The sequence below is a fragment of the Solenopsis invicta genome, chromosome 16, assembly GCF_016802725.1.
Source record: "Solenopsis invicta isolate M01_SB chromosome 16, UNIL_Sinv_3.0, whole genome shotgun sequence".
Classification (NCBI taxonomy): Eukaryota; Metazoa; Arthropoda; class Insecta; order Hymenoptera; family Formicidae; genus Solenopsis; species Solenopsis invicta.
In genome coordinates this window covers 16,921,509-16,946,216 of record NC_052679.1, presented here as the reverse complement: position 1 = coordinate 16,946,216, position 24,708 = coordinate 16,921,509, and the positions used below count along the sequence as shown (strand labels likewise).

At 30.1% G+C, this 24,708-nt stretch overlaps 4 protein-coding genes across 10 annotated transcripts; 2 read left to right on the top strand and 2 right to left on the bottom strand.

The window, feature by feature from the left end:
- Window positions 1-98: 98 nt before the first annotated feature.
- Window positions 99-4,162, top strand: LOC105203047. Its single transcript, XM_026133766.2, has 7 exons — window positions 99-1,756; window positions 2,363-2,624; window positions 2,955-3,081; window positions 3,162-3,292; window positions 3,435-3,581; window positions 3,706-3,882; window positions 3,946-4,162. The coding sequence occupies exons 1-7, from the start codon at window positions 1,741-1,743 to the stop codon at window positions 4,058-4,060; spliced, it is 975 nt and encodes a 324-aa protein (XP_025989551.2). The 5' UTR covers window positions 99-1,740; the 3' UTR covers window positions 4,061-4,162.
- A 186-nt stretch (window positions 4,163-4,348) lies between these two features.
- On the bottom strand, window positions 4,349-5,560 carry LOC105203046. The gene is made up of 4 exons (XM_011171782.3): window positions 5,474-5,560; window positions 5,037-5,357; window positions 4,783-4,936; window positions 4,349-4,416 (listed from the first exon to the last, which is right to left on the bottom strand). The coding sequence occupies exons 1-4, from the start codon at window positions 5,558-5,560 to the stop codon at window positions 4,349-4,351; spliced, it is 630 nt and encodes a 209-aa protein (XP_011170084.2).
- Window positions 5,561-6,693: 1,133 nt separating this feature from the next.
- Window positions 6,694-7,572, top strand: LOC105203045. Its single transcript, XM_039458766.1, has 4 exons — window positions 6,694-6,720; window positions 6,774-6,779; window positions 6,879-6,960; window positions 7,085-7,572. Exons 1-4 carry the CDS (start codon window positions 6,694-6,696, stop codon window positions 7,219-7,221), a joined length of 252 nt encoding a protein of 83 aa, XP_039314700.1. The 3' UTR covers window positions 7,222-7,572.
- A 171-nt stretch (window positions 7,573-7,743) lies between these two features.
- LOC105203095 (ABC transporter G family member 20) lies at window positions 7,744-18,957 on the bottom strand. 7 transcript variants are annotated; one of them, XM_039458495.1, is made up of 15 exons: window positions 18,782-18,957; window positions 16,745-16,981; window positions 16,242-16,541; window positions 13,363-13,594; window positions 12,790-13,060; window positions 12,327-12,559; window positions 11,763-11,961; window positions 11,459-11,545; window positions 11,021-11,136; window positions 10,555-10,940; window positions 10,224-10,339; window positions 10,010-10,080; window positions 9,795-9,883; window positions 8,957-9,133; window positions 7,744-8,370 (listed from the first exon to the last, which is right to left on the bottom strand). In XM_039458495.1, exons 4-15 carry the CDS (start codon window positions 13,590-13,592, stop codon window positions 8,069-8,071), a joined length of 2,277 nt encoding a protein of 758 aa, XP_039314429.1. In that variant the 5' UTR covers window positions 13,593-13,594; window positions 16,242-16,541; window positions 16,745-16,981; window positions 18,782-18,957; the 3' UTR covers window positions 7,744-8,068. The 7 variants fall into 7 exon arrangements, with proteins under 7 accessions (XP_039314429.1, XP_039314428.1, XP_039314430.1 ...); XM_039458494.1 differs by having other exon boundaries at window positions 18,799-18,956; XM_039458496.1 differs by lacking the exon at window positions 16,745-16,981.
- Window positions 18,958-24,708: the final 5,751 nt, after the last annotated feature.

The following is a 24,708-nucleotide window of genomic DNA, read 5'->3' as shown; positions in this document are numbered from 1 at the left end:
GCATAAATTGATATTCTTTTTCCCCTTCCTTTTTCTTATTACTTTAAGCGCAGTTTTATTTTTTTAGATCTTATGTTGTGTATTACAGTGTCATCGCAGCTTCGTGGCTGATGAGTAACTCCGCTCGTTGCGCATCGGATCAGTGAGTTAGAAAACAATTCTTATTTTATTATTTCAATGCTGTGTAAATGTTCTGTGCAGGATCAAGGAAAAGGACACTGAAAAAAAGAGTTTGGTAATAGCTACCGAATGTTGATTTGATAGTTATTACTAAACTCTGTTTTTTAGTAAACTTAAACAATTTATGCCTTTAATTTTAAGAGAAAAGCAAATACCCAATCGCGCGCGGTTGTAACTGCAATTTTCGCGAGTGAGTGCAACACGATTCCTGATGATCTGAAAAGAAGAGGAAGAGGCCTGAGAGACAAGCTTGGGGTGAATAATATTTGCAACGTTTACAAGGTGTATAACATCTATCTAGCTCAATCAATGGATATTTCAATCGAATGTTACAAATATTTTTCGAAGTAAGAACTTATGAGAGGAAGCCAACGTCCATCGTCGTCGAATTCTTGTGACATAAACGAACCGCAGCCTGTTCGTCGCGTCGCGCGTTTTATTTCGGGAGTGCCGTTCAAGTGATCGGACTAAAATTTTTCTAATTAATTAGTCCACGCGCGATTGTGATATATTATGCGCGAGTGCTCCGCGAGTGTAACGGGAAGAGAAGACAACCATGCAGGATCTGAGAGGAGGAGGAGGTCTAGGAGAGGTATCGAGCTTCAGCGGAGCAAACTTGAAATAAATATGTCTTCTTATTTACATAAAATTAATAGTCTTGTTCTCTTTCATATTGTAAGGTTTTAACTTTTAAATTTCGTGTTCGTATGTTACAGTATCGTCGCAGTGGCTGAATAACTCCGCTCGTTGCGCATCGGGTCGGTGAGTGATATATAATTTTTTATAATAGGATAACAAATGTATGAAATTTATTTTGCAATATATTTATATATTGTACCAACAAAAATACTAGCAGAGAAAAATGTTTCACAGATTTGTTGTCCTAAATTGTTTGAAAGTTTTTTGTTGTATGTTACTACTGCACGTGGAAATGGTTGACAGCCTTCGCCTTCCACTCTTCGACCTGTCTCGAGCGATCGAATCGACGAAGCAACTATTTGCGATTGTTCTCTTCTCTCAAAAGAGAATGCTCGAGAGAGAAGGAGACATGCAGCAGATAGTCGCTTAGTCGATTCAAAAAATCGCAATGATCGTTTCGATACCTCGAGAATCGCGATGGCGCTCTTTGATAGGATTTGAATTGCATCTCAGTCAGGAAATTTGTTACATTGTCTTAAAATAAATTTTACACCTAAAAGATCCAATAAAATAATCGGACGTTTGTTGTAATATGTTAAATAGCATGCGATCTAGTTAATCTAATGTGAAAAGAGAGAAACAGTTTTGTCCCGGCAAACAGATTCGATAAAATAAACGAGAGTGCTAAGTATATTCGTGATACATAAATGACATCTGTCAAGTCAATTCGTATTTAATTTGCGAAAGTGTCACACGTTTTAATTGTGCAATATGAACACCTCAACGATTTCTCAACGTCGCCGCCGCGGCTCGATTTGAGTCCACCCGATTTACTCCGAAGTGTCTACTCGGCAAATTACACCGGAACTTTGAAGCGTCTTTAATCGAGTCAGAGGTGCAGTGCGATACAAAACTGGTGGAATGTGGATAACTGAACGTAAGTATCCATAAATGTATGTACTGACAAATATATAAGCGCGTAATATTATTTAATATTAAATAATATTCCTAAAATTTTAATAATAATGATTACGTCTACTTCTGATAATATTACTTACACGAATATTATATGAAGAAGTAAATAATATTATTTGTTCAATATTTTAAATTATCCGGAATATTGTAACTTTTAAATATAATTATAAAAAAATAATTATAAAGTTTATGAATATTTAATAATTTGCATTAATTTTTAATCACAATAATATTTGTAGAACATTTTTATAATATTCTTGGAATATTGATAGTAATATTATTTTAATTTTTAATAACATTCGTATTTCTAGAAGTGTGCTTATAGGGACATTCCAAAAGTTTTTAATTTTAGGAAATATTTTTGTGAACAAACTTTACGTATCATATTAAAGATAAGCAACTTTCTCACAAAAATTTTCTTTGCTCAATATAATTATAAAGATTTATGATAAAATAATTTTTATAATAGCGAAATAATATTTACGATAAAAATAGTGTTTGTGAAATAAAATATTATTTGTGAAGTAATTTTGACAGTATTTCTGATAAAAGATTAAAAATTTTTTAGATTTTAATGACGACAGACTTCCCTTCTTGGACGAAGGCGAAAATAAGATTGTTGATCTTCCGTATGTGTACGTCAAAGATCCGTTTCAGAGTGTTCAATATCACAGTTTGATGCTTAAAGGCACAGCGAATCAATTAAGAAAGTGGCCTAACGATCTTTTTGGCTCCTTCATGGCAGCGTGCCTCGTCATTAGCAGTTTTGTTCTTCTTGTCTTTGTCACGGTGATCTTTTGTTCACCCATAGCGAGCGATGATAACTGCTGGTATTAATCATTAATAATTTAATGAATTAATGCTTTCCAAAAATAAACAAAATAAATAAAAATGAAGATTAGCGTTACTGAATAAAGAAATAGAACTCTAACTTTAATAAAATAAATATAAAGTAAATAACAATAATTTAATTAATGTTTCTAATACATAATTAATTAATCTTTACAATTCACATTTATTTTTAATATTTAATTAATTCATTTTTTATTTTATATAAAAATTTTTATTATGTAAAAATATATTTAATAACAAAATAATTTAATTTTTAATTTAAAAATTATATAAATTATTATAATTTATTTATCTTCAAAACAATTTAGCGATTTGAAAATTTCCGACGACGAATGTTCCTTTAATGTATATTTCGTGAAGGAAGCTGCGCAGGTCTGGTCTGGAAAAGAATTTTGTTATGTCGAGGCTGCGGCAAGAGAACAACCCAATCTAAGTGTATAATATATCAAAATTTTGTTGATATTTTATTTAAGTAAAATATGATTATAATCATAATTGCAGTTAATTTTTTGTAGATACACTTAATCAATTTGATGCGTACTTCCGCTGCACCGAATAGCTCGGAAATTCATCTCATAATGGCACTGGCCACCCAAAATGCCAATATTCACTTTGCGAACTTACCGATTGATAAATTTTTCAGCAAGTAATAACTATAAGAATGTTGATAAAAATCTAGCAAATCATGAAAAAATATTTTTTTTTAAACATACGTTTGATTCATTTAAAATCTTTTTTTTTATATTTCTAATAAAATTATATTCTAATAACATAATTATATCTGTTAGAACGGAATTGTCGAGTATTGCAAAAAGTTTGAGTAATGAATTGCTGATAATGGCGGCGAAAGCGTATCTTCTTTGGAACTTTCCTGGAGTTGCAATGCATCCTAGCGCATATTGCAATTTGTCGATTATCAATAAATCTCGGTGGAAGTAAGTGAAGACAAACGAAAAAAGACAGATATTTAATACATTTTTTTGTAATTCTATATGATTTTCTGCATCATTAAATAACATTACAAAATAAGTGAAAAAAGTTTCTATTTTAATTCTGCAGTAAAATGGGAAAACGAGATTGCACGCCCGACAAATTAATTACGATTGACCCAACGATCGATCTGCAAGCGACAGATGTGCACTGTCAAGCTTTTTTAGGATTTTTACTGCGGGAAATATCCAAGAATGCAACGCGAATTTATAGTTTGAAGGATGCACTGGACAAATTTTGCCCGAGGTATACGCATACAAATTACGTATATAGAATGTCATATCTATTTTTAAACTTTTACTTTTTTAGGATTGATCGTTGTCCTGAAGTACGATTACTTGACTTAAAACCGCGCTGTTCGGTCAACGCTTTTGATTGTCCTACTGTGTATACATCTGGAAAATCTTGGGAGTTTACGATATGATCCAAAAATTTATTTATAAAGCCACTTACACAAGAAACTACTTCAGATTTCTCTTTCAAAAAATTTAATCTGATTAAAAATATAAAAATAAAAAATAAAAAATTAATAGAAAAATATACAGTAATGAAACTTTTTTTAAGTTTTTTTAAATAAATAAAGAAGCAATATGGATATGATTTGTGAAAAAATTTATGCGAAAAATGTGTACATAATATAGAAATACGAAAATCGAAAATAATCAGAAATTTATATACAAATTTTTATTGTTGTGATGTTTATCGTTGTCATCTAGTGTACTTTGAAGTTTCGGTGCTCATAGAGCCACACAACACCCAGCCACGTCCATATTTCCGCCACTAAATATAAAAAATTCAATGTTATATAAGCATTTATTATAAGCAAATAAAAAAATGATAATCAATTACATGAAATAAATATAATAAATAAACAAGATGAAAAAAATTATGACAAAAATATTTTCAATGAAATATATAAAATCTTTTACATTTAAAACAGTTTTAAATATGAAGATTTTAAAAAATTTTATTTTAACAGAAATGAATTTTTGCAGACACTTTGAATAATATTGAAAACGGGTTGATTATTTGATTTTGAATAGAAGAGGCACATATATATATCCTATTTTTTTGTATGTAATAATTTCATGTTACATTTCTCCGTAAAAAATAAAAGAGAGAAACGAGATAAAAAGAGAGATTTACGGATCAGTAGAAGGAGTCCTGCTGCATAAATTAAGGCGGTTTGCATTCGCAGATATTCGAAGAGATACCAAATCGTTATAATCACGTTGCAGAAATCGCACACCAGCTCGGCCAAAAATAAGCCTATGAAAGGCAAACTAAATTGGGACCGTTTCTAAAACAAATAGTAATTGAGATGAATGAAGAAAATATGAAACTAGAGCATAGAAAAGGATATTAAATTATGTGTACCATTTAATAATCATCCTGCTTACCATGATAATGGAATAAACAAGCATGCTAGCTGTAATAGCGGACATTATAGAGTGCGAGACGGAATAGCCAAAGTTAAATGACACGATGGTCTTTCTCGTGGGAAAACCGCGAAGGATCTGCCCATTCTGCACAACATTGTATTCCGTTGATCCGTAATAGCACAAGGTCAATATCGATAATGCCAACGACATTGCTCTGACTATCCCGAAACCTTCATTGTCGAAGAACGTTTTCTTTTCCAGCGATTTCTCAACTTTCTCAGTTTGAGAATTATCAGAATGATTCTTAAATGGACGGGATAATATTTTAACATCAATTAGCTGCAAAAGGAAAAAACGTACAAAAATTTATTTTTCAAAAAAATTAGATAATACGAAAATATATTAAATTCGTATTCTCTTAGGAATGTAAAGTAATTTAATATGCAAATATATACCGTTTTTGCTCGGCGTGTTTTGCAAGTTTTCATACTTTCTGGATAACCTTCATGATTGCTTCGAACGCGACTTGGTCGATGATTCATCGTATTTAAAATGCCACAATAAACTTTTTATTAGGCAAACGTGTCAAAGTACATTTCACCATGTACATATATACTTTAAAATGTACATATATTAATCATTGTTGCATATTACTTTTTAAAGTATGAATGATAAAAATATACAACATCATATGTAGCAAAAATAAAAAATTATTCGAAAAACTCAAATTTAGATGCGTTGCAATAAAGATTATAGATAAAATATAGAATGGAAAAAAATATTGTATTGAATGAAGAGAAAACCGATTAATAAGTGTAATATATAATGATATAAAGAATAAACAGAATTGCGTAAATACATTCTATTGATAGCAAAACTTCGCGTTATTGACTTCGATTTGTGATGCAAATCGATTTTAAAAACCAGACACTATTTTCATGGAACATCGATTATGCTGGTCATTGGGTCCTGGCGTAATCATGAGATAACGTCATCGATTCAACGTGATTAACGATGTTTGTGCCTTTTTTTTTAAAAAAAAGCCATGCTGATATAAGCGAGTCCTTGTTGGAATCCATGTTGCAAATAAATTCGTCGCACTATAAAATCATTATATAATACATCTGTTATACAGTAGAGCCATTAAAATCATGTATATCAGCAATTTTGTCTTATTGCGATTCATGTTTATTACATATTTAAGCAATTTATGCATTTATATGAAATATCTTACATGAAATAAGTGTGTCAAAACCTGTCCTTTTATAAATAATCATATTTAATGCCTAATTAAATTAAATTAAATTGATTTATACATCGATCAATCGATGCTATAATCAAATTGCGATCTATCGAAAATGCATTAGACAAAAAAGCAAACCTCAAAAATTAGCGAGAAGTAGACGTGCATTTACAATAAAGTTTATTGACACAGGTTATTCGTTTATATTGGACTGTTTAACGTATTTGCATTTCTGCATTCTCATTTTACACAATTGAAGAAGAGACTTTGATTTTTCCAGATCAAAGAATACTAAGTGAATTATGATCTTTCACAACCGACAAAACTTTAGAGCCCATGGTGGACACTTTGTAATTAAATGCTTTTTTGTAGGTTTTCGAAACAGTCATATTTTGTAATAATATTAGTTTTATTTTGCAGAGGATTGGACGAATGGCCTGTTCCTTGTGTAATCATTACGTAATGGGTAGCTCAATTTACGTGATCGTTTTAGGCCTCATTGGGACCGTTAGTCTATCGTAATACTCCCATCTTGCCAATTTTAGTATTTAAATATGCCAAATAGGAGAGAAATAAATATTTAATCGCCATGCACTATTAATGTAAAATTTTGTCAGGTAGTCACAGCTTTTGAGATAATACGCACAATAAATTACAAAATTCCTAGGACATCGTCACGCCACAGGAACAATCAAGAAGGTATAATAATTATTACATCATTAGATAATATTATAAAATAATTGACAATTTTTTAAATTATGCATAACGGTGCCGATAGATTAATGAATTGTGAACTACTAAATATTCTAAATAATAATTGCAGTGCCCTTTACCGTCGAAAGGGATTTGAAATTAATGACGTCAATCTTAGCAATCGAGCATTATACTTTAATTATGTTAGGCGCTATCACAGTGAGTAAAGAAGTATTTAAAGAAAGTAACGTTTATTTAAAAATATAATAAAAATTGTGGTATTGTATAAATTTATTCATAAAACTTCTAAAATCAAAAATTACTTCTAAATAAATAAATTCTATATATAGCTTCGCTTTGGCAGGAATATCCCATGTTGCACGCTCCATGGTTGCTCATGCAACTCTGTGTCATCATTGTCGAGACCGTCGTCTTCTTCGTAAGATTTTTCTTAGATGGTTTGCACGTTAAACGCAACGAAATATTACAAGCAATATTTACCTTGTTCAATTGGTTACAAGTTTTCTGCCTCTTTCACCAGCAGGCACGACGAGCCATTTAAAAATCTTTGTTTTTTTTAATATTAAATTATTATACATTTATATTCATTTAAAATTATACTCCACGAATTAAGAATAATGTAATATTTTTTTATAGAAATATATTTATATAAATTTGGGTTTAAAAGTTTAAGTTAATTCAGATTTCTTAAAGATATCTGTCTCTACACTTCTTTCAAATAGAAAATTAATATAAATTAAAATTATGTGGATATTAATGAAATTTTGATGTGTTTTGCAAATTTAATCACAAAATTTCAATACATTGTTTGACCTATTTCTTATGATTCATTTCAAGATTGTAAAATCTTTTTATATCGTAATTTTCTTATGCATATAAAATTAATGTATAAAAATTGTAACAAAACATTGAAAAAGTTAAGATTTTTATTTTATTAATTTTTAACTTAATTTAATCTTATATGTATTAGATTATACCTAATATCTAAATATATTTAACAATTAGGAATACTTTATTTAATTTTATTATACTACAATTTATGAAAAGATCTGATAAATTTCTTTGTATATTTATAAAATTATTTTTCGTTAAATTAACCCTTCTTAAATTTAAGTAACAATATCGCCAATATCATAAAGATGCTGATCCAGATAAAAGTGGAGATAAAGCCGTAATAAACTGCCGGTTCTGTTATCGACCAGCCTCTGGCCAGCATCGACCTCAACGATTCCGTGCTCTTCGTTAGCGGTAGTACCAAACTAATATATTTTACCAAGGGATGCATGCCCTCTGTGGGCCAGATAATACCGCACAACATTACAATTGGAAGAAAAGAGCCCATGGCTACATACATAGCGGTCCTTTCAGTGTCAACAAAGCAGGCGATTACAAATCCTGAAAGTTAAAATTCGTGTTTTCGAGCAATTTCTGAAAATATGTAGCAATGTTTTTTTGCTTTTTTTTTTTAGAAAAAACTTCTTTCATAATCCCTTGCGCAAAAGTTTTAATTTCTTTTTTTTCACGTTAAAATTAAAGCGTGCATTGTATCATTTAATCCAGGTAAAAGTACTTTTCTGTTTTAAATCTATACAATTTGTGTTCTAATCAAAATTTTTAGACATCAATGGATATTTAGAGATAAAAAGAATTTTTTTCTGAAAATTTAGTGAGATGAAAAAAAAGACTTGTTTTTTTATCTCTACTTTTTACCTTTAATATCTTTTTTCCAGATATTTTATTTTAACATCGATTACATTTTCAGAAAGAGCAATTCTGATTACTTCTAAATACCCATTATGAATTAAAAATTTTGATTGGGATTAGTTACAAAAGTTTAAAAAAGTTATAAAAATTTAAAAAACAGAAAAGCGCATCAGGATTTCAATGGGTTAAACTGACATTTAATTAGTCAGACATTTAGTTATCGGAATCTATTTCAGGCAACGATTTCATGCATATTGAGAAAAAATGAATAGATTACCAAAGGTCATGCCGCAGACACCCGTGAGAATGCTCAATAAAGAAATCCAGACAATATCGCCTTCGCAAGTAACCTTGAAGATCGCGAATGAGACTACGAGGACCATCAAACATTGCCCAAGCACCACCACGAATTGCGTAATCACTTGACCGAAGAGAATCTCCGTGCCAGTTAGACCTGAGAATACGATTATAAACTTAATCATTTACTAATTCTAAGATTTAATAAATAAATTTTAATTTTAAGAGATACATATATATCCCAAGATTTGTTTTATTTACGAATGGAATACTCCTTTTATTTTTATACTGCGATTCTGAATATTTTTAAACATAAAGGTGAGATGATCTATATTGGTCTCAGCGGCTCTTAGTGTTGAATATTAATTTTTACAATCTCTCTCTTTAGCCTACAGAAAGTGCGCGTTGCCTATTCGTTTCGGACTTGAAACACAGTCATTGCATGAAACCGAAAGACGTAAACATCGTAAATTAAATTGACAACCAATTTAATAGCATTGATTCATCTATAAGATTCTTTTTCTTGCCTAAAAAATTGTAAAGAATTTATTGCACAAAAAAATCAATTTGAACATCGTTCCTCAATTTAATTTATTGATATTACGTATCCATTTTTAGACACGCAATGTTTGTGTTTTCAGTCCGTCGAATACGTCGAATGGTGCGCAGTTTGCGTAGGCTGGAGATTGTAAAAATTATTATTCAGCATTAAGATCGGTTAAGATCGATAATAGACCTTTTCATCTATGTATTTGAAATTTTTGTTAGTTCAAATTTCAAACTTGTTTCTTAATAATTTCTTTTTATTTATTACAAACCCGATACGAGAGTTCTTTCCAGCAGACCCTCGTTTCTTTCCAGTAGCAAGGAGCCTGACGTCAATGCGACTGAGAGAAAGAAAAGTATTCTGAAAAAAAAGAAACACAAAGTCCTTCAATCTCTATGATTATTGTGAATTTTTTTTTTTTTTTAAACTGCAATCAATTTTAATCTGCCACTACATCATATGTTGACATTAATGTAGATAACTTACGTTAGGATTACTCCAGGCGCTGCGAAATCCGTGAAGTTAGGATTCTGAGGCCCGTAGATTGGCTTTTTGAACTGACGTGACAATTAACAACAAAAATAAATTGTGGTAAATAGTAATTTGCAATAATGTGACAAAGATAATCATGTTGGAACGTCGTAGTAATAAGAGTTTGAAATTTTATCTCTGTGTTACATTAGCACAACTATTTACTTACGTTTATGGGTATACTTGAAACCTTTTCGCTATAATTGCAGGCCACAATGAGCTCCCGCGCGAAATCTTCAAAGGCATAAAATAGATCCCTTTGCAACAGCTGTCCTATCTGTTGATCTGCGAAGGTCAATATAATTAAAGGATAATATTTAAAGTAAGGCGTGTACGTCAAGGTTCTCAGATAAAACCCTTACGTAACCGTTATCGATTATCGGAAGATGCTTATTTTATATCTTACTTTATAAAAGCGCTCAACAAGACTGGAACTTTTATAACTTTATATGCGATAGCGTGAAAAATTATTTTGCTCTACTCCGCGTTCAAAGACTTACTGGACATATCCAAAACGATTTTCATCTCCGAGAAATTAAGGTCCCAGTCCGCGGCATCTCTGCCATAATCTATTCTCGCCACAAGAGATTCGGAATAGTTGGACGGAAATGTTATAGCGCCCCATGCCCATCCCTTCTTCACGGCATGCGTGGCGTCATCCTCAATGTCGTAGGGTAACAGTCGTATGGTTCTTTTCTGCAAATGCTCAAGATATCGGCAGCTCAGTTGCGACCAATTGCATCCGGTTGTAGGAATGCACTGTTGCATGCTGTTGTTGAGCTCGTGGTTGACAACGGCTAATTTTAATCCTATGGGATCCTTACCAATGGAAAGGCAGAAGAGGATTATTTGGCCGACCGGCAGACCAATGACGAACATCATTATGCTGTAAGATATATGTGAAGACAAAATGCGATTAGAGATGAAATGAAAGGTTTTGCACAGAAACGTGACTAAACGGATTACCCGACGTTTCGCCACATCCACAGGAAGTTCTTCCAGATAAGAGCCTTCATGTGCATCGGATTGATCACAGTGTACTTGGAAGAATCGCCTTCTTCTTCCGGTGGCAATGCCGGCACCTGTTAAAAGTTATGCATGAATAAATGAAATATAGTTTAACAACACTAAAAAAAAAGAAATGTTTAAGATATTAAATTTTAAGACATTAAAATGTTTTATTTCTGTCTCTGTTTTTTTTTAAAATATAAAAGACAGAAAATAAAACACATTTCAATATTTTAAACTTTTTAAAATTAAACATTTTACTTTTTGAGTGAATTATGTAAAAATTAGATCGATACATAATTATGTTAAAATAATCATTAAATAAAACTTAAATACTTTATGAATAATTTTAAATAATGACTAGAGTACTATACGTATATAAGAAATTATTATTACATTGCCCTCATCCACAATGACTGCGCTTTTCCGTCGACTAGATATGCTTACGTTATCGCCGAATTCGCCACTCATCTCGTCCAAGTCCTACAAAACAAAGAGTTAGAAAAAATTTTAATAATACGAAAACACACACACACACACACATACATACATACACACACACACACACACACACACACACACACACACACACACACACACACACACACACACATATATATATATATATATATATATATATATATGTATATCTTCTTCTTTAAGCTATATCAAAATCTTGTCGCAAAATTTTTATACTCACATCTTCAGGAGCAATGGGCGAAACGCCCGGTAAACTACTCAGAATACTACTTCTTCTTCTTAATCCTAGATTTTGTCTCTTGCTTAGCTTCAAGAAGACGTCTTCTAAAGTATCCAATCGATGCATCTGCATCAGCTTCGATGGCGACTCTTCCGCCAAAAATTTGCCGTTTCTCATGAGACCAATGGTGTTGGCTTGCCTGGCAATTCATGTTTTTCAGTCATTTCTTTAATCACTTATTTAAAAAAGACGTCTATATTATGTAACTTGGACGATAACATTGCAATTAAAATTAAAATAGATTAGAGAGTGACTTTAACGATCGAACGCTCGATAGATGATTGCCTCAGAGCATGATGCCAATTACGTTCTTTTTTTTAATTTTCTTTTTCTTTTTAGAGATTCTTCTAAAGAAATTCATTGATTTAATTCATAGCGCTTCCTGCCGAACTAATAAAACAAGGTTCGATTTAGTTTATAAAGTGAAAGTCACAAAGTGAAAGTAAGGAATGTATAAAATGTGATGTTAGAATACTAAATATTATAAATATGTGGCATACTTGCCTTGTTTCTTCGATGTAATGAGTAGTAATAATGATGGTCTTGTTGCCATCCTTAGTCATCTGCACCAGGTAATCCCAGATGTTCTGACGCAGAATGGGGTCCACTCCGACTGTCGGTTCATCCAGAATCAAGAGTTCTGGATCGGCTAAAATGGCAGCCGCTAGGGATACTCTTCTTTGCTGACCACCTGACAGATTTTTAACGAAACGATTTTCTGACGGTAACTCCAAAAACTGTAATCAAAGAACGTAGACAATGCTGAGCTCCGATATTCGGTGGCAAAGATATTTAGAAGAAAAAAGGTGGGAATGAAATCCTTTGGCTAGAATATTGTTTCTTTTTTTTCGAAATTTTGTGGAGAAAAAGACATAAAATATTGTGGAAGTTTAGAAAGTGAAAGTTTAGAAAGTTCTTCAGAATTAGTTGACAGTTTCGATGTTTCGTAATTCGGAAATTTTCTCACCTTGAGCAAAAAAATCAGTTTCTCATCCACTTGTTCTGTTGTCATACCGGCACACCAGCCGAAGTAGATGAACGTTTCCCGAATGGAAAACTCGCCGTAGAGTGCGATTTCCTGCGGCATGTAGCCGACTCGAGGACCGGGCACGCCAGACCCCTTGGAACCCGGTCGGCCGCCCAGTACCCATATTTCGCCGGAGTTTAAGCGTCTCCGACCAACAATGCACGACAGTAAAGTGGTCTTTCCGCAACCGCTCGCACCAAGCAACCCATAACTGTCGTAATGCGACGTTCGTTAAATACGAAATGGACCAGAGGTAAAGAAGACATTTTTATAAATTATATTTATATTATGTGATGGTATTAATGACATCAAAATTCCTTATTTAAAACTCTGTTATCTTTAAAACTCTTTATTCTATTACTTATATGCCACTGAAATATTTAGACTCTTCTGTATGCGTGAAACTTAAATTCTTTCTAGAAAATACGTATAAAAAATTTATTAATAATAAATTACTGATTGTCTCATGATTTATAATTAAGATGTTAATAAAAAACAAAAAAAAACACTTGCATTACGCCTTTTGGCACAGTCATATTGAGACCATCCAGGACGACATGGGGATTCTTTTTGGATCCATATTTTTTGAAAGCCCTCCTTACGCAAACTGCGTGCCTCTTTCTCGTGTCCAAGGTCGATGGTTGCGTCTGAAGTCTTCGTGTTTTCATCTCCATCGGCGCACTCGGTATGCTCGCACTCTCCATCTCTACATTTGACAGAAAGGTGGAATCGTATACTCCCATGTGTATAAACAGTCATATATTACCAGTTTTTTTCCTATTCTCATCTTTAACACAGAATTATAATAGACCTGACTTTCTTCGGCAAGACGCAGTGATTGCATAACTTCGCAATTTCTTTTGAATTGCCAAATGAGAAATTATAGTTTTATGCGATCCACTCCGGAACTTATTCGCGAGAGTTTAGAAGTCTCTTGCTCCGGTACAGGACCGGTCAGATAAGTGAGAGTGCCTTGTTACGGCGTTACATCACAATTTACGAGACACCAATATACGCTGATTCTATGTTATACACAAATAACAAACGATTAATTCAATAACGTATTTAAAAATAAGTGTGTTATTTAAAAATATAGTACGTTATTTATTTATCACAGTTTTTCAATAATATATTATTCCAATATTTACATTTGAAAAATAATTGAGATATCATTTTTAAAAATAATTGAGTGTCTTTGGTTGATATTCATAGTTGTAAATAATTTTTAATTTTAGATTAAAAATCGTAATTAATTATAAAAATTTATTCATACATTCATTTATATTTTTCTTTCAAAGATTGAAAATTATTTACAGTTATGACAGGCCTTTGTTTGAATTATATTGAAAACGCAATCGCTATTTAATATTTTACAATTTGCGCTAATCAAGCAGTTTTAATATTACCGGAAACATTTTATTTCAAAAGTCAAAATAATTAATGGTTTAGTAGCCTCTTTTTTCTGTTTTATAAAATTTGTTGGTGCCAATGTTCAATCTCTTGCGCTTGTTTATTTGCCATTTTTTGAAAATTTGCAAATTTGATGACTCATTTATATTTCTAAATTGTAAGGTCCTTGATTTGGTTGAGAAATCATCGCTTCATGTCGCTAATTAATTAGGTCAAGTTACCAAGAGTTTTACCAGTTTCCTCACGTAGCAATTATCTTTATTATATTTCCGGTACGTACTGTATTCGACAATTTTTCAAACGCATTAAGTTTCCTTCTTAAGTTTTCTTCTTTGAGTTGAATTTTATTTTTCAAATTTTGTTAATAATTAGATAATTAATTAAACTTTCTCATACTAAATTAATTCCAAAGTGTTTCATTTAATTTCTTATTTATGCTAATGTCACGTTTTTAGCGATTAAGCAGATGAAATGATACACTATCTAAAATTTTGATTGCGCGAAAAATGAAAATAAATAATTAAGTGAAAACACATGAGATATGGACAATGGAATTTAACGAGATTCAAGAGATCTTGCAATACCTATTCAAGATTAATTTGAAGATATATTATGAAGTGCGTGTTAACATATTACATCGATAAATAATTGAAAAGGAAGCGACCTTTGTTACAAAATCTGCGTTAACGTGTTATTACATCAAACATGTAACCGAAAAATGTGAGCGATGAGTAAGCTACGTGCTACGCAACACCGCTGCTTTCACGTAATTTGCTCATTTCTTTACGCGAGAAAGAGAGGTGTATTACGAAAGAGGAGGCCGACGAAGAAAGACCGCCTAAGGTTACGTCCGATCGCTTTCCTTTCTTTCGACTCTCCCCGTTGTCGTTTCTTCCTGATGAACTTGCTTACGTCGCTGTCAGACGCAATCCATTTATCGAGCAAGTTCGTCACTATTGCTGTAGATGTACTCTCATTCGAATTAATTTGGACTATGATGATAATTATGTGATAAAATGTAAAAATTATCATCACCTAACAATGCAAATTTAAATTTTATTTTGAAGCGTTTCCTAATTATTGTTTAAATATTTTTATTTATTTGTTACTAATTTAATATTTTTATTTTACACTATTAGAAATTTAATTAAAAATCTTCAGTTTATAAATTTCTAAATGAAACCTAATTTAATTACGTTGGCTCTATCGGCACCTATTATTATTGTGATTTATTTCTTCAGAGCCTTCTTTAACACTAATTTTAATTTAATTATGTTTGCGTGCTTAGGTGTGAACAAATTTAAACATCACAATAATCATTCAAATTAAACTGCTCTAATAAGTTTTTTGTATGATAACTAAAGATTGCGTTAAAAATATTCCACTTAATAAGAAGAATAAAAATTTTCTCTCTGAACTTGAAGCATTTAATGTCGCGACGTTACGGAACTGTTTTTTATTACGTTAGTAATTTTCCATTCGGTCAACTTTCTTACATTATTATTGGAAAAAAAATTGCCAATGACGCTGGCATGAACGTCATTTGAAATTGTTAGGTCATTATAGAATAGCCGATCAAAAGATAACTTAATAATTGTATCTTATTTCGAAGTAACATAAATTGATATTACTACGTAGAACTCATATTGCGCGTCTAAACTTTTAATAAAAACTTCGAATAATTTTAAATAAATGATCGGAGTTATATTTATCACATTTAAAAGTAAAAAACCAAGTTAATAAGATCTTTTAAAACAAAAAATCATATATCCTCCACATATATCCTCCAACTTAATAAGATCTTTTAAAACAAAAAAAAAAAATTAAAGTTACACTTAACCACCGAAATTTTTATATACAGAATTAACATGTTACATTATATATTACATCGATATGTTATTTAATGACTATGATTTCATTTGCCGAGTTTCCGCATATATAACGATTGGATAAGATTAATAATTAATAATAAAAGACTTAACCTGCACAATTTTATTGATGAATTTGTTGATTACGGTTTTGCTGACTGATTTTTTCGAACAAAATCTTCTTGGAGATTGAGCTCGGTTGACGTGAGGTTAAATGGCGAACACTTTTGCGTGATTCTCCTTTGCTTAAGTCATTTCCTTGTTTACATTGCTCATATCTTCGTATATCTTGTCCAACTGTATTCGTGCATGTCCTTCTACAAGATACTGAAATATTCCCTCGACAACTTTTAGCAGTAAAGATCCTTCAGAATACGTTTTTAAATGTTCTATTTTTAATTAATAGTCTATTGCCTGTTTAAATGTCAGAAAATACTTTCTTAGTAGACACTTTCTTTACAAAAGTTGTTATAAATGTTTTAGTTATTATAAATTTTTAAGTATATATTTTTAAGCAACACTTTTATTTTTTTTGAGTTTAAAGATATGTTTTAAATAAATCTTTTAAGCGCTTTTTCTCGTTTCTTTTATAGTTTATCTTTTATTAATTATCTTACGCGTTCGATTATTTCACAAAACCAACTGGTAAACAATAATTATAAAGACAACTAGCAAAAAATAATTATGCGTTTTGATATACACTAAAAAACGTGAATCATTAATCATTGATTGATCAACGATACGATCAATTTTGAATTGTAACAATAACTGCTCGTGGCATTATATCTTCAAGAGGACTTATTTCTTCTCAGAAATTGCATGTGCTTCTGACGTAACACATCTCAACACGATCACTATTTTAAATTGTAGATAATGATGAAACAGTTGATGAAACAATTTTGATATTTACAGACTATTTGAAAAAGGAGTGGAAGTTTCTTTACTTTTGACAAAGATCTGGGAACGAAAGCTTCAAATTTAGAAAATAAAACTATTTACTATCTTTGGTTTGATAGCTATGGAATCTTTTGAGATTTTTATTTAGGATTTGGACTAATTTTATATTAGAACATATATCCAAAAACTTAGTATTGCAAGTAAAAAATTTATTCTTAAATGTAAAGTTAATTAGATAAAAAACATTTTTCTTTCTTTTTTTCTGTCTTTCTGCACATTAAATAGAATTAAAATCAATTTTTTAAAACTTTATACTATGATATTTAGTTTTTCATATTATATGAATATTATATAAAAACTAAATATCAAAGTATAAATTTTCAGAAATGTAATTTAAAAATTTATTTTTGAAAAAAACATTTGTAATACAAAATATATATTGTTTATTTTACCTTAACACAATTTTAATATAAAAAAATTGAAGATTAAATATAAAATATAAAAAGAAGATTAAATATAACCTTGCATCTTTTTTTGCATAAACTTTCAATAATATTAAATGCGCATACATATACATATATAAAACATTGCTTATTTGTTCATATATACATACTATTCAAAGTCTAAGTCCTTCAATTTAATAAGTTCTCTTTAAAAAAAAAAGAAAAAACAGTCATATTTTATTACTGTTTTGTAATACAAAATTAATGAAAATGCTTAATATTATGTGTCAAGAAATTTTTTTATTTCAAAAAAATTGACTTTCATAATAGTATTACTAAGAAATGGAGCAAAGACAAAGTGTAAGACAAAATGTAAAGTTAAATAAAAGTTTACTGTATTTATTACTTTTAAATTAATGCGTAATTGAATTAATTAAAATTAAAAAATCTAAAAAATTCAGTGTGCGCTTAGTAATACTTTAAGATTTCTTACTGCAAAAATTAAATTTTGAGTTATAGTAGTGTTAAGATAAACATTACCATTCAAAAATTAAAAAATTCTATTATTTTTTTTCTTTAATATTAAATTATTTGAAATCCCAAAAGATTCTACGGATGTTTAAAGATCAAATTTTGAAATTTTTAACTTTGAAAAATTCTCATAATCGAAACTAAAAGTATATTGCAATGAAAACCGAGAATATTGTTACACAAAATTTTACTTTTTATTTTAAGATTATAAATTGGTAGCAGTCTGTTTATGAAATTTATAATTATCTTGAACAATCTCATTAAAGCTTAACTTTGAAATGATATTAAACAGACAAATATAAAATATAACAGAAATTCATATTTAAGTATAAAACTTTTATAGAATTACTTTTGGAATTAAATAAGCTTTCTTCAAATTTGCATTTGATATAGCACACTGATATAGCATTGTTTAAGACAACTTGTAGTTGTTTGTAATAAAATTTTGTAAATAGAATTGTCAATTTAAAAATTGAAATTTTGATTTACAAACTGATTTATGATTTCATTGCAATATTCCAGACATGCCCATGTTCAAAATCGAAATATTTGACATCTTAAGAACGATTTAAAGATGTTTTTAACATTATGACATGCTGAAAAACATTTTTAAGATGTCTTTAAGTCATCCTCTGTCACGATTTTGAATATGCGTGCTGTCTGAGATTATTTCAAAGATGCGATATTGTGAGCGTCTTAAAAGAGTTTTCCAAAATTAAAAATTTTAATCTTTGATGTTCTTAAAGGATTTAATGTAATTTTAAGATAGAACGTCAGAACTACATGAAGACACTATGTACCAATCACGATTACGAGATTCCGTTTCGCGTATTTATCTCGCGCAGAAACCAACGGAAGATTGAAACCGAGAGTGCGACCAGGAAACCGAAAAGCCGTGCGAGAGTAAGAGTGGCCGCCTGACCGCGACGAGGCTCAGCGAGAACTGGCTCTGCTTGAGCCAGCAAGACCCCGCGGATAATCAAACACCTGCTTGTGCAATCATTCGTTTTGAGCAAAACAGTCTCGCCTAGAGGGGGCAGCTTTGCGCTTCTCCAATGGCGTTTAAACAAATGTCAGGATCGTGGGAAATATTTGAAATAACATGTAGATGCGTTTACACGTTTGACATCTCTAGTATAATACGGTCTAATTAAGCAGAGGTTTAAAAAAAGTCATACACGTATCAAAGACGTAAACGCGTCTGCATATTATTTATCATGATCCTGAAATTTGTTGTTGAAAAAAGGTTGAATTACCGTAATTTAACTATATAATTCATTTTTGGTATTAATTATATATTTATAGTAGTTTTAACTATGCAAATTATAGTTATTAATTATTATTACTAAGTAAATAATAAGCGAATATTAAAAAATATTCACACTATGATTGCATTTACTACATAAAAATGTTTATTTTATTTTTATCATTTATATCTTACATTAATGTTTTTACATTAATGTTTAAAATTATCATAATAATATAAGAAAATTTTGTTATAATTGGTAAATCTATAAACACATAGTTATAATTACTAACATTATAGCACACATACACAGTAATAACTATAAAAAGGAACTTTTAACAATAATTATTTTACCATGCAATTTTAGTTACAAATATCATATACTTTTCTCAATGAAGAAAATTTACTTATCCTTTAAGAACATTAAAGATTAAAATTTTTAATCTTGGGAAACTTCTTAAGGCGCATCGCATGTTTGAAGTAATCCCAGACAGCATGCATATTCAAAATCGTGACATAAGATGGCTCAAAGAAATATTCCTTCAGATAATATTTCTTCAAACAAGGCGACCGAGTATTACGACGTTGAGTTTCTCACTCTGACAATGGAATGCAAAATGACATTTTGTATGTTATATCTCACGTATGCGTATGAATCGTCCTATATTTGGTTCAAGGTTGAAACGAAACCGGTCCGGAACCGGTCTATCCAGAGGGAAGTATGACATCCTTAGATATAATATTTTTGTTTGTATTAAAGGTATTATTTTTGCTATTATTCTCTTTTTTGTTAAAAAAAAATGAAAGAGAGAATAATATGATATGAGACAGTAATAAAACATTGGTCAATAATTATTTCTTGGTAATCACTTAAGCGTGCTAAAAAAGATAATGAAGCAGACTTTTATTTTATTTTCTTAATGGAATATTAATGAATCTATAGAAGCTTTTATTACAAATAAATTTTATTTTATTTCCCAATCTTATTTTGAATGATAAAGAAAATGAGACTTTTCATAAACTTTAGAACGGAAGAAGTTTACAATAAAATTTTAATTAGTTAATTGTTAGCGAAACGAGAAATGTAACGCTCCATGCTCTTTTCGCAATATTATGCGGGTGAAATTCGAGTAGAAACCGGAACGGTGCTCTGGCAATCTTTCTTGCGATATAAGCGCGATACGACAATGCTAAACTATAAACATATATAGTTGTACGTACTTAAAAAATAGTGTATATTTTTAGTGTAGATTTATAAAATGAAATAAAAAGTACTCAACGAAAGTGTAAAATTTGTAAAGAAATATCCCCACAAAAACAGAAAAGAAAAAATATAGAGAAGCTAAAAATAGAATAATAATACAAACTGTTAACATAAACAGTAAATAGAATAAGATAAACGTTAAATAATAAAAGTGATGAATAATAGATAATAAGTAACAAATTAAAATATTATCTATACAACATTTTATTTGAGGATGTTCTAAACACATTCTTAGGACGTTGAAATATCCTTAAGATGTTTTCTGGTCGTCCGTTTGTGCTGTATGTAGAACGTATGTGAATGTGATGTTTTTAATATTTATTGACATTGTTTAAATGTTTAAATTGTTTAAATGTTTAATTAAGTATAAATGAATAAATAAATTTGTACAAAATATAATAAATGGATATAGATGATTTCATTCATTATATTACACAGGAAACTGATTGGGGCAATTTAAATTGGATTTTCAGAATTTATATTTACTGCAGATAAAATAGGTGCGCCGTGAGCACTGCTGACATACGTCAAGGTGATCTTCTTTTTTATAATTTTCTTATTTGTCGATCACTTTTTCCAGCGAGTAATGACAGTAATAGTGTCGCAGATGGATTTTGCTTCATATTTTTCATATACATTTTTAAAATCATTTTCATTTACATGTACTTTTAAATTATTAAAACTAAAATAAATTATAAAAGTTACATAATTATAAATGCTGTATCACATGTAAATGTTTTAAAAATATAATTTAAGAAATATTAATTTATTGGTCTTGACTTTATAAGGCTTAAATAATATTCATTGATTTGTAAGAAAATGATTTTAATTATATCCCTTAGTGTCATTTTATATATTTTTAGATCTTTTTCATTATCCGTTGAGATTTAAAAAAACCCCGATGGTATCTGCTAAAGATTAAATCAGTCTACATAGGAAATGTGGCACAATAAAAAGCACACGTGGTGTACTTCGAACCAACTGTGCGTCGATATTTCAAGTACATGCGGCGGCGTATAGCTTCGTTCAATATTTGATTATACGCCTATATACTTGGACGTGGACAGAAAATATACACGGTGTTCGCGATATTAATACACAATTTATCGCAAATTCGATTCGTCTTTCGTGTTTATAAATGGGAATGCGTAAAATTTATAAGACAATTACAATAAATAATTACGATAAGAAATTACAATTAGAAAAATTAATTTTTATTTTTTTAAACATTTTAAATTTATAACAGGATCTTTTGTACTTTAACTAAAAGATATTTTATATACATATACATACACATAGATTTATTTAATAAAAAACTCTAAAAAATGAAAACTAGAACATAATGTTCTAACTGTATGCGATTTAGTTAACACAGTTTAAACCAAAAAAATAAAAAAAAAAAGATTTGTATAAAATATGTATGTAGGTCTTTTATTTTGTCTCACAATACATTACTAATCGCAGCTCTGTCATAGTAATTATGCATTGCACTAATTCTAGATATTATCCCGTCATTATGACGTATAATACCGAGAATGATAGTTGTCAATAATTTGAAAGACTCACCTTGTGGTTTTTGTAGCAAAAAGAATATTTACTAGTGTCATAAATACCGGGTTAAAGAAAGGATTGTTCAGAATACAATTACTGAAATGATTAGCACAAAAATCTAAGAAATATAAATTGCTTGTAGAATATCGTTAAATATAAAGTGCAATGCTCAAAGATTTGCAAACACTCTTTTTAAGGAAATACAGTGTTTAGAAATATTTATTAATGTTTTCAAAGTAGAATTTTTTAAAGTAGGCTATTTTTATAATTTTATTTTAATTAAATACAAAAAAATTTTTTTAATTGGCTATAAGAAAATTAAAAACGGTTTCAGCTTTACGCCCTTAAAATTTTGTAATCCAATGATATAATATATATTAGCTTCTGTATATAATAAAATTTTTTTCAAGTATGCATTTATTTTATTAATTATTATGAAAATTTTCCAATACGGAAATTTTAATATATTTTTATTGTCTTCTTGCATTTATTATTTTTATATATTTTGTATATTTTTGGGTGGGTCTTGAAGCAGCAGTAATGCTGACGCTTTATCTTTCGTGTATTGCGAGATCAAGAGGCGCGGTCGCGACTAGCACTTATTTTTTTTTCTTTTTTTTCTCATCTTTGAATTTCTCTGAACGAACGAAACGAGAGAGACCGAGCCTCTTATACGCGAGTCAGCGAGTTCAAGCATAACGAGATTATCAGAACTCAGCAACGGCTGAACCGATCAAGTTCAAAGTTGTCTCAATCGATAGCTTGGGGCAAATTGCATATATAAAAGTGTTTTTATTTTTTTCTCTCCGTGCCCTATGAGCGGAGATATCGCGATGCAAAGACCAAATCTCTACGTTTTACATGTTAAGAAATCCTATTCTCATCGTCATTTTCATCGTCGTTGTCGCTCTCAGGATTGTTATTACTTCCGTCATACGGCATATAATTCGGCTGTATTTCGGAATACCCAGTAAATTAAATTAAATAGTTACTGAGATATCAAAAGATTCAGAAAACGAACAAATAGACAGGTTTAAACATCATTCGGTGTTGAAATTACCGCGTATGATCTGCATTTCTCTCAGCAATCGTTATGTAACTCAATACTTATGACTTTCTTTTGTATGGCGGAAACGACGCACAAAGAGAGTGCTCGAGAGTCTGAAATCATCTTGAAGCACCGATCACACACTTTCATTTTCTCTCGGTGACGCCTGCGCTACTAGAATTGTCTCATATACTCAAGTAGTCACATAATCGCTCTTGAATCGCGCGAACTAGTAGGCGCCCTCTTACTCAGCCAACAAGCGGTTTTCCCCATTACACACCTTATGGAAAGTCCTATGCAACTGATAATCTTATACAAAATACAACGTGCATTTATTCCACAACGTAATCCGCGAGTTATTTTTAAATAAAAGTACTGACACATATTTCCAAACAGAGACAAGGTCAACCAGCTTCTACGCAATCCAAATAACGTTTCGAGCCGCCAGCTATTTCCAAACGGCGAGGAAGATTACACTTTCGTGCAAAAGCCATCCTGAAAAATTGTAATGTTATTACAAAGAACTAAGAAGATCTATTTTACTAAATAACAGCTTTATATATGTAAGGGCTTTAATTGTATTATGAATATTGATTAAAAGATTACTCAATTATTAAATTAATCGAATAACTTCTCAAACATAAAACTTATTGAGTAACCTACTTTTTGCACATACATATCTTTGCATTATTTAATGCAGAAAAGTATATCTGGTTGCTTATTAATAGGCGCATTCAAACATTACAACTACTCGGAAGGTAAAGATAATAAAATCTGTAGGATGCTTACATTTCAATGGAAGCCTGCGGGTTGCCAATGTACTGGAGCAATTAACTTATTTACAAATGCTTCTATTAACCATCTATATATTTTACAGTAATTATTTACTGTAGGAACTAGCTCCGATCATCTAAACCGTGAGTGATCTTTAGAATCCGGCTCCTATTTTTATCGAATATTATTTTTTTATAATTACTCTTACAGCCAATTAAAAAATTACATTTATATATACAAGATAGTAAATTATAGTAAAAACTTTGTGGAATCTCAAATAGGAGTATACACACAAAACATCGAACATCTTCGGTGTGATATTTGAAGCAGAATTTTATGATATTGAAAGAGAAAATATCACTGTGATTATTACTGTGCCGAATTTATATTTAAACAGTAATTTAAATATCACGATCGTATAAATAAATTTTTTAAATAATGGCTAACAAAAAGTTCTCCTGTTAATAATTTTATAATTTTATAACAAATAGTGATAATGAATAAAATTATAGCATTAAACATATATTTATATTGTCAAATTTATTTTGTTAATAACTTTTTAACGAATAACGAATAATTAAAATCTCCTGGAGGCCACTCAGAATTTTGACAATACGTCAAGGTTAGAGTGATCAAAAGTAGTTTTCCATAGTAAATAATTACCTTAATTTATTTAACAAAAAATGTCTTTAGTGTATTATATTTATAGTGTATGTACATAAAATAAAATCCGCAAAATAATTTTTCCGAATTTTTAAAATTATTTTCAGCCAAATCAAATAAGAAAAAAAGACTTTCCTTATTTGATTTGAAATGAAACCTGGCTT